The 13,745-nt window shown below is 43.4% G+C and overlaps 2 protein-coding genes across 2 annotated transcripts; one reads left to right on the forward strand and one right to left on the reverse strand.

The window, feature by feature from the left end:
- Window positions 1-3,713: 3,713 nt before the first annotated feature.
- Window positions 3,714-7,172, forward strand: OTC (ornithine carbamoyltransferase). The gene is made up of 5 exons (XM_048679601.2): window positions 3,714-4,120; window positions 5,022-5,356; window positions 5,944-6,075; window positions 6,162-6,434; window positions 6,760-7,172. The coding sequence occupies exons 1-5, from the start codon at window positions 3,928-3,930 to the stop codon at window positions 6,940-6,942; spliced, it is 1,116 nt and encodes a 371-aa protein (XP_048535558.1). The 5' UTR covers window positions 3,714-3,927; the 3' UTR covers window positions 6,943-7,172.
- Window positions 7,173-8,193: 1,021 nt separating this feature from the next.
- Window positions 8,194-13,539, reverse strand: LOC125514289 (soluble inorganic pyrophosphatase). The gene is made up of 9 exons (XM_048679602.2): window positions 13,387-13,539; window positions 10,515-10,646; window positions 10,370-10,398; window positions 9,846-9,911; window positions 9,413-9,520; window positions 9,267-9,332; window positions 8,874-8,994; window positions 8,690-8,771; window positions 8,194-8,534 (listed from the first exon to the last, which is right to left on the reverse strand). The coding sequence occupies exons 2-9, from the start codon at window positions 10,642-10,644 to the stop codon at window positions 8,492-8,494; spliced, it is 645 nt and encodes a 214-aa protein (XP_048535559.1). The 5' UTR covers window positions 10,645-10,646; window positions 13,387-13,539; the 3' UTR covers window positions 8,194-8,491.
- Between the last annotated feature and the right edge of the window lie 206 nt (window positions 13,540-13,745).

The raw sequence follows: 13,745 nt of genomic DNA on the forward strand, positions 1-13,745 counted from the left end.
ATTCGGACCAGCCCATGGGGAGGGGTGTGGCCACCCTTTGAGGCCTTTCTCTCCTTTCCCGTATGGCCCATTAAGGCCCAATACGAATTCCCGTAACTCCCCGGTACTTTCGAAAATACCCGAATCACTCGGAACCTTTCCGATGTCCGAATATAGTCGTCCAATATATCGATCTTTACGTTTCGACCATTTCGAGACTCCTCGTCATGTCCCCGATCTAATCCGGGACTCCGAACTCATTCGGTACATCAAAACACATAAACTCATAATATAACCGTCATCGAACTTTAAGCGTGCGGACCCTACGAGTTCGAGAACTATGTAGACATGACCGAGACACGTCTCCGGTCAATAACCAATAGTGGAACCTGGATGCTCATATTGGCTCCTACATATTCTACGAAGATCTTTATCTGTCAAACCGCATAACAACATACGATGTTCCCTTTGTCATCGGTATGTTACTTGCCCGAGATTCGATCGTCGGTATCTCAATACCTAGTTCAATCTCGTTACTGGTAAGTCTCTTTACTTGTTCCGTAACACATCATCCCGCAACTAACTCATTAGTTGCAATGCTTGCAAGGCTTAAGTGATGTGCATTACCGAGAGGGCCCAGAGATACCTCTCCGACAATCGGAGTGACAAATCCTAATCTCGAAATACGCCAACCCAACAAGTACCTTCGGAGACACCTGTAGAGCACCTTTATAATCACCCAGTTACGTTGTGACGTTTGGTAGCACACAAAGTGTTCCTTTGGTAAACGGGAGTTGCATAATCTCATAGTCATAGGAACATGTATAAGTCATGAAGAAAGCAATAGCAACAAACTAAACGATCAAGTGCTATGCTAACGGAATGGGTCAAGTCAATCACATCATTCTCTAATGATGTGACCTCGTTAATCAAATGAAAACTCATGTCTATGGTTAGGAAACATAACCATCTTTGATCAACGAGCTAGTCAAGTAGAGGCATAGTAGTGACAGTCTGTTTGTCTATGTATTCACACATGTATTATGTTTCCGGTTAATACAATACTAGCATGAATAATAAACATTTATCATGATATAAGGAAATAAATAATAACTTTATTATTGCCTCTAGGGCATATTTCCTTCATGTCCTCCTAGCCATCCAACCATAAGTTGGTTCACGCACCTAGGGCGTGTTCGGGAACCCTCCCGCTTCTCAAATCCACAAATCCAGGTGTGGAGTGGAGCCGAACAATTCAATTCCTGGTTATGGGCGTGGGAAGCTGGCTAAAACCATAGTGTAATATCTGAGGAGTTGCAGAGTTGAGAAATTCTAGCTCCCTGAAAACTAAGAAGCAAGAGTTGAGAGAAATTACGTCCTCATGCCACCGCGAAGTGATTCATACCGGTTAGATACTCGCGTCACATCCATCCCCCGTCTCCGTTCCCCTCCAATATTTGACAGGAGCCCACCTACCCTCAGGCCACTAGGCAAATAAGGCCAACCCAAGTGGGCCGAATATGCTTTTTGTGGGCTTTTGGCCTCACCAATCGCGAGCGGCTGGAAGCTAGCGCACCGAACAGATCTTTGACTCCCAGAGTTCACGAGAGAAGCTGGCTGCTGGAGTTGGGCGATGGAGTTGAGGATTTTGCAGCCGTGGAGGGCTACCGAACACGCCCTTACCTAGTCATCTATAGACTTTTGCGCCATTTCTAAGTCATTTGACACTTAGCATTAACTAAAAAATCAAGTGAAAACCTATGGTTGAATGGTTATGAGGACAGTGGTATCACCAGCCTATCAGAGTTCAAGTCTCAAACTTGACATTGGTGCTCGCATTTTCCTGGCTTATTCCAGGCCTTCCAGCGATGTGTGTTCAATGGGAGGAGACGTTTCCGTCGACTATGGAGGCGTCTGTAGTGACTTGTTCGATCTCAAGATGATATGCCAGCTCGGTCTCTCGAATGTGCTCATAGGGATAGGATGTGCGTGCGTGCATTCATAGAGATGAGAGTATGTGCATATGTATGAGCGTCTGCGTCTGTACTATTAAAAAAACCAAGTGCAATAGAGCGCTTCTAACAATGATGATGCAAATAAAATCGGCAAAAATAGTAAATAAAAATAAATCAATTGGACAACTAAAAAATTGAGACATTTTCTCACGCCCCGATCCCGAGAGGGGCCCCGAATCACTATGATTTATTATGCCAGTCCTTAAATCAATAGCTAACACGCACAATCGATAGTGAAATACGAAGATACATCACATGTTTTAGTATTACATGGCATACTATGACATCAACCCTCATACTATGCAGACATTAGTGCAGGAGCCGGCCATCCAAAGCTATCCACGTACATCAACCCCCATTTATTTTAAAAGTCTGCATATGACCGCATGCTCAAAAAAGTCACACATATAGTTTCGATTTAGCTAAAAAAATGTTCAAATGCAGCAGTGGTTCTAATGTAAATATTACACTCCAATAATGTTGTCCCATTTAGTCGTCCACAGATGCTCTATCAAATCTTCGTTCAGTTGCTCATGAGTTGCTCGATGATAAATTTGATGCATTTAAAAAACTCATAAAATATGGTCGAATTCTGGTTTGGAAGTTTGATAGGATCATCCATATTCTCAAATTCAAGACCTACGGCAACACCCTCGCCCGCATCTTTGACGATCATGTCGTGCATGATCACACAACATATCATTACCTCCCATAATGTCTTCAGATCCCATTGTTTAACAGGTCCATAAATAACAACAAAACATGCCTGCAGAATTCCAAATGCCCTCTCAACGTCCTTTTTAGCTGCTTCTTACTTTTTGGCAAAGTGAGACTTTTTCTGGCCAATTGAGCCAGAGATGGTCTTGACAAAGGTAGCCCACGGAGGATAGATACCATCAACCAAATTATAGCCTATGTTGTATTCATGCCCATTAACAGTATAGTAACAAGGAGGAGTTTTCCCTTTAGTCAGCCTGACAAACAAACAATGGTGATTGCTGCAACACATCGATGTCATTGTGAAACCCAAGCATGTCAGAGAAAGCATGCGAAATACAAAGATCATGTGATGCAACTGCTTCAAGAATGATGGTGGGCTTATTAACATGACCTGATATTGCCCTTGTAAAGCTTTTAGGCAGTTCTTCCATCTCCAATGCATGCAGTCAAGAGATCCAAGCAAACCCGACCAACCTCTTACTTCAGACATTGGCAAGATCCTCTTGGTGTCTGACACAGTTGGTTCTCTCGGGTACTTAGGTCCAAGCACCGAGACCACGACAATAGCAAATCTAACCATGACATCCGTAGATATTCGTCCCACGAATTAGCGGCCGTGCCATATGCAAGCATTCGTAGTGCTGCCGTGCACTTCTGGTAACTGGAGAACTCAATCCTTTCCAAGGCATTCTTCTTTAAGATGTAGTCATCAAAGGAACGGACCCCATGGTAGAAACAATAGAAGACATTTTTTATCCACGTCTGCAAGGACCGTCAGTATCATTGCCGTCTCATCCGTGTAGTTTTCCTTATCAAACGACTCAACAAAGTGCTCATATATGTATTGTACTACATATCCGAATCAGTTACTTCAAAGAAGAAGGGAAAAAAATTAACACGAACATTTCAGCCGGGCATGGTGAGTACCGTAAGGGGGCGCATTGAGGCTGAGAAAAATATACGAGGACAAAATGGACCGTCTCTAGAAAAAATGCGAAAGGGCGAAGTGTAACAAAATTCTCTTACATACGCCCCTCGCCGGTTCCAGCTGGCCCGTCCATCCCGACCTTTCTCGCAGCCACGAGCCGCCGCACTCAGGCCGCCGCCCTAGCCGCCGCGCCGTCCGTCCCCGCCGGATTCCAGTGGCAACCAGCCTCCGGCACCCCCTTCTTCCACCCTCCGTCGCCGACAGTCACTGAAGCATCTCCTTGCGATGGCTGCAGCGGCGATTTCCGGCGGTCACCTCGTCCTCTCCACCCCTACCTCCACCCGGCGCCCACGGTCGCTCCCCCTCCATCCGCCCTCAGCGCGACCAATCGCCGCATCCTCCGCCTCCGCAGCCCGCCGCGGGGTCGCGGCCGCCGCAGTGTCCAGCCCTGCCGCGGTCCCCTCCACTGGGAAAGATGGTTAGGGTTTCTGCATTGAATTGTTTTTGTTGATTAGGGGACCTAGTAACTAGGGTTCTACTAGTAGTGGGGTTATTGTATTTGTTCGAAATTGATTTGACAAACAGGAAATGATAAGTTGTGACATGGTACCTACCGTGAAACTTGAGTAGCTTCCAGGGCTCCCAGTGTCGGTAGTTTCCAATCCTCTGCCAATGTCGATTCCTCAGGGACTAGCCAGTACTCCCTCCGTGCACAAATATAAGATGTTCTTTCTTTTTTCTGAATCGGACGTATATAGACACGATTTAGTATATGTTTGTTCACTCATTTCAGTCTGTATGTAGTCCGTATTGAAATATCCAAAACATTTTATATTTGTGAGCAGAGGTAGTAGTTTCTAACAGTGCACAAAGCTTAAAGTCTCAAATAGCTTTGGGTATAGAATCAAGGGTGGTGCCAAATATAAGACCCACTATGATTGATCATCAGCTATGTCAAATTTATGTTGATCATTTTTATGTGACACTGGATGAGAAATTATCTGTACTGGGAATCCACGCCGAGAGATCACACTAATCGTATGGTGATCAAACAAGAAATGCACAGATTTTTCTGGTTCGACACTGCAAAACACAGGCTGTGTTTTCATTGTCCCCATCATCACTGTTATATTGTGCTCACCTACTTTGTTCCTCACCTGTCATCACCAATGAGCAAGAGTTTTCTTATGGTAAAGATGTTAGCTCTGAAATTCACTTGTTTGCTCATTAGCTTTGATCCTGTTTTTTTTCCTTCCTGGAAGCATGTGAGTGACGGAAACTTAGGTGTGCATTTCAAAAGTTGTGTGCATCAGAGCAATGTTGAAGATGTACCAAATTTTTGCTAACTTTATTAATAACAACACTAAATTTCCTTGCAGCAAAACAGCTTCCTAAGGATTTTCTTCATATCAATGATTTTGACAAAGATACAATCATGAAGATCCTTAACCGAGCAATTGAGGTTAAGGCAATGATAAAGTCAGGAGACAGGAGCTTCCAACCGTTCAAAGGAAAGTCGATGGCAATGGTCTTCGCCAAGCCGTCAATGAGGACCCGTGTTTCGTTTGAAACAGGATTCTTCTTGCTTGGTGGGCATGCTGTTTATTTAGGTCCCGATGATATCCAGATGGGCAAGCGTGAGGAGACCCGTGATGTTGCTCGTGTACTTTCTGGATATAATGACATCATTATGGCCAGGGTTTTTGCTCACCAGGTATGATCATTAGTTCCATGACTATGATTTATGAAGTTTCTATACCTGGTTTACCAGATTCTATTTCAAGTTCCTGCATATTAAATCTTTCTGTTCCACAACGCGTAACGATTGCTATCTAGACATAACTGTAAGTTGTTGTTTCTGTGGTGCTTAAGCAAAGTTAGATATCTACTCCGAAGCCATGAGTGGGCGATAGAAGAAAAAGACATTTCACAGGCTGAAACCTTTTAATATGAAGCATCAACCATGATAGTGTAGCTATAACTGAAAATGTAAGTTTGTTTCATTCTAGTTGTCTAACTGTCAACCTGGAAATATTTGGATGGGTGGATTTGATGATCAAACAATATTGTTGTGGCAGTTTTCTCTGACGTGCTTCTTCATTTGTTTTTCTTTATTTTTCGTAATATATTTAACATCTAATTGATGTTTGGGGTTGGGCATTGAACTCACTTGCACACAATCCTGTTTTGTTGGCTTGCTTGTTATTGAGATACTTTATCTTAAGCTATTTATATTCTGCTTGCATGCAATTGACCTAATGATCACATTGTCTTTCTAACATCTCGTGTGATTTTTGACAGGATATTTTGGACTTGGCAAAATATGCACCTGTACCTGTCATAAATGGCCTTACAGACTACAACCATCCGTGCCAGATAATGGCTGATGCGCTCACTATGCTTGAACATGTTGGGCGTATTGAAAACACCAAGGTAGATTATACCTTTAAAATAACAGCATATGGTGGTTTCTTCTACGGGGACTAATTATCTCTCTCTTTCCCTAATTGTTTATGTAGGTTGTCTATGTTGGAGATGGCAACAATATTGTACACTCATGGCTTCTATTGGCTGCTGTGATTCCCTTCCACTTTGTATGCGCTTGTCCTAAGGGCTTTGAGCCAGATGCCAAAACTGTGGAGATCGCTAGGAGTGGTGGAAGTAAGATTGAAATAACAAATGATCCCAAGGAAGCAGTTAAGGGAGCAGATGTTGTGTATACAGATGTTTGGGCCAGCATGGGCCAAAAGGAGGAAGCTGAATATAGGAAAAAAGTATTCCAAGGATTCATGGTCAGTCTACCTCTTGTTTTATACTGTCATTTACATGAATTTTGATCTGTGGACATCTCATTCCTATTGGATTGTTGATACCTGTTCATTTCTCATTCATGTTTTGGTTGCTAGGTTGTAGCTACATCTCCTTGGAAATGTCCATATTGTTGATCTACTAGGAACTAACAAACTTGTTTCTTTTATGTTTGAATGTTTAGAGTTTGATGAACTTTACTAGAAGTTGCCCGATAACTAGTCCTTGTAGTTCAATCATTCACAGTCAGTAGTCTTGGCACATGGGTTGGCCCTCAGCTGACACTTTTGTGATTTTTGGTCCCTGCAGGTGGATGAAGCCCTGATGGAGATGGCTGGTCCAAAAGCCTTCCTCATGCATTGTTTGCCCGCGGAGAGAGGGGTGGAGGTAACAGATGGTGCCATCGAGGCTCCCAACTCGATCGTATTCCCCCAGGCAGAGAACAGAATGCACGCGCAGAACGCAATCATGCTTCATGTGCTTGGAGCTTGATTACCCTATCATTGTATGCTAGACTGCTTAGTGTCACATCGTTATCGAAATTGAACATTATTACTGGATACTGGGTTCCTTCGGCATACTGTAACCCTTGGAGGAGGGTTTCGTGAGGGTAGAGATTTTGGAACATGTCTAGATTACTTTGGATTGTCGCGAGCATGCGGTACTGTGTCCGGTCTGGTAATCTTGAATAAATATGATACATGCATTTCCATGTTTGTCAACTCGTTTACTCCTGTTCGGATCTCCATGTTTCAAGCAACGGTGTTCTCTTAGAATCATCTCCAATCACCGTGCTGGTTGAATCAGAGTTGTAATCTACTGCATAACTCCAGCAATGCGGCTTGCCGAGCAGAAAAGCCTCGTTCATTCGCCTGCCTTTCCTATCTGTGGTGCAAATTGGCCATTCAACATGTCACCCGGTGCAAGAAAGGTATTTTTAACACAGTGGTCTTTCACTGTATTACAGATCGCAATAACAATTGGGCAGGAAATGTAGCTAATCAATACCTCAACAGAACAAACTCTTCTTAGAACGACGCTGTTCGCCACATTAAGAGGATTCACAATCCAAGAGACTAGAGATTAAACATAAAAAAGGGGACCATCCAGGAGTGAGGCGTTTTGACTGACTAAAAAAATCATTAAAAATAGTAAAATAATTCAAAAAAAATTGTGGAGAAAGATGACGAAGTGCGTGATGTCCGTGGCAAATTTCAGAGCATTTGGATGTCCAAGTAGCTCTCAGCAAAAGAGATAAATTTGAGGTCCGTGAAAAACTTTACTGCTTGTGCACTGTCTGGATCCGATTTTGTTTATTTTGCTGAGAACTTCTCAAATGTTCAAATGCTTTGAAATTTGACACACCTCACGCACTAAGTCATCTTTCTCTACAAAAAAAAAATCAGAGTTTTATTATTTTTGAATTTACTGTTCATCAGGTGTAGATGCCCGGGCGCAGAATTGGATATCATCCAGAGACTCTAAACGTGAAAGAAACTAGCAATGCGATGGCGTGATGCAAAGGGATGCCGCTGAGATGAATAGAGAGAAAACTGATGATGGTGACACCAGGTGAGGACGTTCCTTGAAAAAGTTCCAACAGCTCTGAACTCCTGTGACAAAGACTACACAGGATTCCATGATGGCGACAACAGCTAAGGACGTTCACAGAAAACTAATGGAAAAAAAAACCCAGGGAAAGCAAAACCAGCGGATACCACACAACATCAAGATATCACACGGTTAAACGGACTGGAGGCACGCATACGCGCCTTCGCGTAACGCTGATTTCCTATTAAGCAGCCGCTCTGTCAAGAGACGGTTTGACAAAAAAGGTTCCAGCAAGAGGTCAAATACTTGGACCTGACATGGCATATACGGAAGGAAAATGTACCCATGCTTGACTCAGCATGGACAGAAGGTATATATAGATCCCCAACAGACTGATGGTTTTCGATCATCATGTTAACATAAATGTCTGTCGTACTATTGATAAGCCGTAGGGCGGATCGCGTAGCATCCGCAGTCCACCAACTGGAGATCACTTCCTTAAGCCCTCCATGATGTACGAACCGTAGAGGTCCCTGCCGTATAGCATTTTAAGCGGTTCAGCGCAAGAATCGGTTCAGGTAACAGTAAGCCACCAGCAAAAAAAAAAGGAATAACAGTAAGGCAGTATAGAGTCCATATGCTAGTAGAGTAAACAATGTTAGTACAAGTATGAAGCAGCAAAACTCACATCGAGTACTTGATTGCGTTGATGGCATCTTCTGCTGGGAGGAAATCATTCACTGCAACCTCCTTGTTTTCATTCTTCTTGTCTGTCACAAGTTCAATGGTCAGAATCCAGTTAGTTCAGTTCATGATCTGGCACATAGAATTTTGGAATGGACAGTGAAGTTGATCATAGTTGAGGAATGTACAGTCTTCAAAGAAGCGACGGATTTCCTGTAGGCGATGCGGGGGAAGTTCACTGATGTCTCTGAAGTGACGGTACTCAGGATCATCAGCACAGACAGCTATGATCTTGTCATCTTTCTCACCCTAGTGATATCAAATGATAAACTAATGTAAGAACTCAGCAGTCAGATAGAACCCACTTTGTAAGTGGTAGAACTCATGCATCAAGCAATCTTAAAACTGTGCAGTGGAATATACTCCCTCCGTAAAGAAATATAAGAGCGTTTAGATTACTAAAGTAGTGATCTAAACGCTCTTATATTTCCTTACAGAGGGAGTACAAGCAAATAATTTCTTGTCCATGCTGACATGAAACAAAGCATCTTCAATGTAAACAAGTGATGGTGAAATCTAACCTGATCAATCATAGGCATAAGCCCAATAGCACGGGCACGCAGGAAGCAACCAGGAACAACTTGTTCCTGTCCAGGAGAAAGAGCAGTGACGTTAGGACAGAGCTTATATAATGTATAAATAATTAAGCACCGCATCCATTCGATACCTGCATCAGGACAAGGACATCCATCGGGTCATTATCCTCACAGAGTGTGCGTGGAATGAAGCCATAGTTGTGTGGGTACACAACTGAGGAGTACAGAACACGATCAACCTGGAACAAACAAAACGTTCAAGTTTTCTTTTATCAATGTAGAATAAAAGAAGTTGTAAGATGCGACTATGCAAGTGCTCCACATTCATGTGTGGTACATTACTGACTAACCTACAGTTAGTGGCACATTATTAAGGCATGCCCTTTTGTCAGTATTATTAACAGAACTCCTCAATTTGTGCATGCAGTGTTAATAGATAGTGTCTTTAATCTCCCTTTTACATTCTGAGCATAACAGCTGGATTCTAATGACACCCTTTAGGATTCAACAGGGAGTTAAGTAACATGGTGCACACAAAGGCAAAACGATGTAGTGCAAGCTGACCTTGATAAGACCAGTTGCTTTGTCCAACTCATACTTAACCTTGCTGCCTCTAGGAATCTCAACCACCTGGAGATGAAAGGAAAAAGAAACAAGTCTGTGTAACTGCGCATAACTTAATAACACAGCAGATAAAGACAGGAAAATAAAAAGGAAATCCAGAATAGAACATCTTGTCTTAGCTGGTCTACACAAAGTAAGATTAATGCATATAACAATGGCTTAGTACAATAACTTGAGACATGCCTGAGCTAGTATATATCATGTGAAACCCAAACTGTTAGCAGGAACTGCAAACTCCAAAAAGTTTCAATAAACCTGACCCCATTTTTTTTATGGAATTAATACAAGTATGGAAGTTTCAAAAGGAGGATTTCAAGACTTCAAAACCAGGTAGATTAATTTCAGTCCCTATGGCGAAATTTGAAACTAAATGCAAGCATGAAGGAAGCTCTAATTTGATATCGATCAAGTTGATCAGAACATCGACTATATTTAAAGCTAAACTATTTAAAAGATAAACTTACACAGTTGAAAACTGCAGGGGCCCCTGGACCTGCACTTTCAAAGAAAATATAGCAACTAGTAAGATATTAAACAGAAACACTTGCAGCACAGTACAAAATTTTAGCAAAACTATCTTAACATTGTTCGACTGAGGGTGCACAATACCTATCTCCAGGTCATGCCATGGGTGAGCAGCAACGTGCTTTTGAGACATGGAAGAAAGGATGCGCTCGTTGAGAGCAGCAGGGGGCATCCTTGATACCTGGTAGGTCTTCCCATCAGCTTCTCCAGCCATGGCTATATAATTAGAAAATATCATCGGTAAGTAACTAGATTCTCTATATCAAGGACACTAACAAGCAAATGTAAATACTTGAAAGACATGTTAAGAGAGGCTCCAAACATAGGGTGAGAAAACATTACAGAACTTCAAAATTTCATGCAACAAACTAAATTATAAACATTTTCGAAGCTAACAATGTCATCCTCCGCATATTAATCTGAATAATGCTCTACTACATGTTGGGTAGTGAAAGCTATGTAATGGGCAAATAAATTTCAACCTGGTGCTTGACCATCAAGAAGAAATCTCCAATGTATGGACTATGCAAAACAGAAAACCTAACCCTGTATTCTCATGTTTTTGCATGAGTTGCCTAATCTTTTGACAGCAATACTGACACCTACATAAGCACAGAAACTGTCGACAATACAAGTAGATTCAACTTTGCCCATCCCAAGAAACCTCGTGTTGGCAACTTCCCCTAAACACAGCACAGTTGTATTCAAGAATACACAATTTCCTGAATATGTATACTAATACTCTGGTCTCTATTGCCAGATAACTCAACATACCACATAATAGCAGACAAATTATGCACTTATCCAATCCAAATGACTACTACAACATCCATGACCAGGAGAACCAATTGAATACTCAGTTACTCACGTCAGTGTTCTCCTGTCAGTGCAAATCATTCACATGCAAACAGATAATTGTCACAAAGAAAGAAAGATCTAAGTAACTTAGTTGGCATTGAACAAACTGAAAGGCCAGAGGACCACAGTTAGGCGGGGTAACTCCAAGGCCACACGCAAAAGGCAAATGTAAGGTGCACACCCCTTCTCATAAATAACTTAGAAAAGAAAACTAGCAATACATCAGTAAACAATACTAGTAACAACTAACATTAATTTAACAGATGGGCACGAGCTGCAGTTAGAATAGGCTAATGATCTATGCCAGCACAGGACTGTAGTACATTAGTCAAAGTTAACATGATCTTAGGAATCAAAACAAAATAAAATAAAATCTGAAGATGGCATCACGTCCTAAATAACTCAACATATTAACCTAAATAATGCTCTACTGAATGTTGAGTGGTGAAAGCTATGTATGGACTATGCAAAAACGGAAAATGGAAAACCTGACCCTGTATTCTCATGTTTTTGCATGAGTTGCCTAATCCTGACCACATGAGCTCTTTCCACATCAATACTGACACATACTCCCTCTGTCCCACAATATAAGAATGTTTTTAACACTACACTAGTGTCAAAAACGTTCTTATATTCTGGGACGGAAGGAGTATATCACAAGTAATTCAACTTTGTCCATCCCAATAATCCTTTGTGTTGGCAACTACCCCTAAACACAGCGCAGTTGCATTCAAGGATACACAGTTTCCATGTTCCCTGAACTGGGCTCTACATTGCCTGATAATTGACCACATAATATACTAGCAGACTGAAAATGGCCGCAAAGAAAGACAGATCTAAGCAACTTTATTGGCATTTGAAAAGCCAGAAAAAGTCCCCAGTCGGCAACGCCACAGTGCCCACACGTCCACATGCAAAGGCCTAATGTAAAGTGCGCAGCCCTTCTAACAAGTAACTTCCAAAAAAATAGCAGCAATATACTATCAGTAAACAATATTAACAAGTAACATTAATTTAACAGACAGACAGGACCTAGGCTAATAATCTATGCGAGGACTGGACAGGACTGTAGTGTGCTACTACTACTACTAGTCAAAGCTAGCATGATCTTCGGAAGCAAAATAAAATAAATCGGAAGATGACATCACCATCACGTCCTAAATACTAACTGAACATCTCACGTCCTAAATACTAACTGAACATCAGCCGAGATTTAGAGCCTTCCCCTGAAGCATCAGCCGAGATTAAGAGCCTTTCCCTGAAGAACAACTACCGCATGGTCCAACTCGTGTTCTCTACTCTAGAAATAGTAACAGAATCATCCAGGAGCTGAGGCGAGACAAAGCACAAATGCGGGTAAAAAAAAACTTTACCTAAGAGGGGAAACAGCCGCCGCAACCGCAACGAACAGATTTGGAGAGCAGCGACGCATGCTGCTACAAGTTTGGCAAACTCGAGGAAAGAGAAGTTGCTCAAAAAGGACGAGAAGGAACACCACGGAAGGAGCAAAATATCCGCGCCTCTGCAGCCGCGGAACAGATCGGACTAAATCCAGAGAGCAGATTAAAAAAATCGAAAAAAAAGCACCGCCGGGTTCTCGCCGTCGTCGTCGTCCTATTCAAAACCCAGGGGAGATTTGAGCACTTGAATCGCGGTGGAATGGGCGTTCAAGACCACCAAAATGCACAGGAGCGTACAGAGAGAGAGAGAGAGAGAGATGGAGGAGCAGGTGAACAGAGGGGGAAATTTTACCCTGCGGAGCAAAAAGGGAAGAAGCAGACGAGAAAGAGGCGACGAACCATACCACAATCGACCGATCGCGAAACGCACCACCATCCCTCACACGAATCAGAGCAGAAGGATCCCACCGAACCCACCGAACCAGAGAGCCCGTAACCGGAGAAAAAATAAGCAGAAGCACGGACTGCAAGCGACAGGAACCAGGAAATGCGCACACTCGTACAGTACAGTACAGTGGCACCGCGCCGCGACTCAACAAAGCGGAACCGACGAGAGCGGGCGGCGCAGCAACCGGTCCGGCCACCGGAAACGGAACCGGCGGCGAGGAAGGGAGGGGGAGAGGGGAGGGGTCCCTCACCGGCGGGGTTGATCTCGCGCGACGGCAGCGGAGGCGAGGGCGAGGGAGCAGCAGCAGGCGCGCAGCGCAGGACCCGATGCCGCGATATTAACTTTGAGGCGTGGCCTTCCTTTCTGGCGACGCGAAAAGATATACGGGGGGAAAGCGCCGTGGGCCTGGCGGGCGTACGGGACCGGTAGCTCGGGCTTCCGGGGCCGTCGGATCGCGGGGTGGACGGCCGGGAGGCGGCCACGCGGGGGATAACGCTTTAGTGGAAGCAGGAGTGGGTTGGAAGCCGCGGTTGGGGGGCCGAGCCGCACCGGATTCCCTCGCACCACCCACGAGACGAGAGCATATACTGGGAATCGGGACCCCGGGGT

The sequence above is a fragment of the Triticum urartu genome, chromosome 6A (assembly GCF_056163025.1).
Source record: "Triticum urartu cultivar PI428250 chromosome 6A, HENAU_Tu73, whole genome shotgun sequence".
NCBI classification, from domain to species: domain Eukaryota; kingdom Viridiplantae; phylum Streptophyta; class Magnoliopsida; order Poales; family Poaceae; genus Triticum; species Triticum urartu.

What these genes read in the sequence shown, in the direction of transcription:
- OTC (XM_048679601.2), top strand. Translation starts at nt 3,928, where the DNA reads ATGGCTGCAGCGGCGATTTCCGGCGGTCACCTCGTCCTCTCCACCCCT. An exon ending in GGCGTATTGAAAACACCAAG is followed by an intron (nt 6,076 to 6,161) that starts GTAGATTATACC and finishes TTGTTTATGTAG; the next exon opens with GTTGTCTATGTTGGAGATGG. An exon ending in AAGTATTCCAAGGATTCATG is followed by an intron (nt 6,435 to 6,759) that starts GTCAGTCTACCT and finishes TGGTCCCTGCAG; the next exon opens with GTGGATGAAGCCCTGATGGA.
- LOC125514289 (XM_048679602.2), bottom strand. Translation starts at nt 10,644, where the DNA reads ATGGCTGGAGAAGCTGATGGGAAGACCTACCAGGTATCAAGGATGCCC. An exon ending in ATGTCCTTGTCCTGATGCAG is followed by an intron (nt 9,333 to 9,412) that starts GTATCGAATGGA and finishes TCTCCTGGACAG; the next exon opens with GAACAAGTTGTTCCTGGTTG. An exon ending in CCGTCGCTTCTTTGAAGACT is followed by an intron (nt 8,772 to 8,873) that starts GTACATTCCTCA and finishes AACTTGTGACAG; the next exon opens with ACAAGAAGAATGAAAACAAG.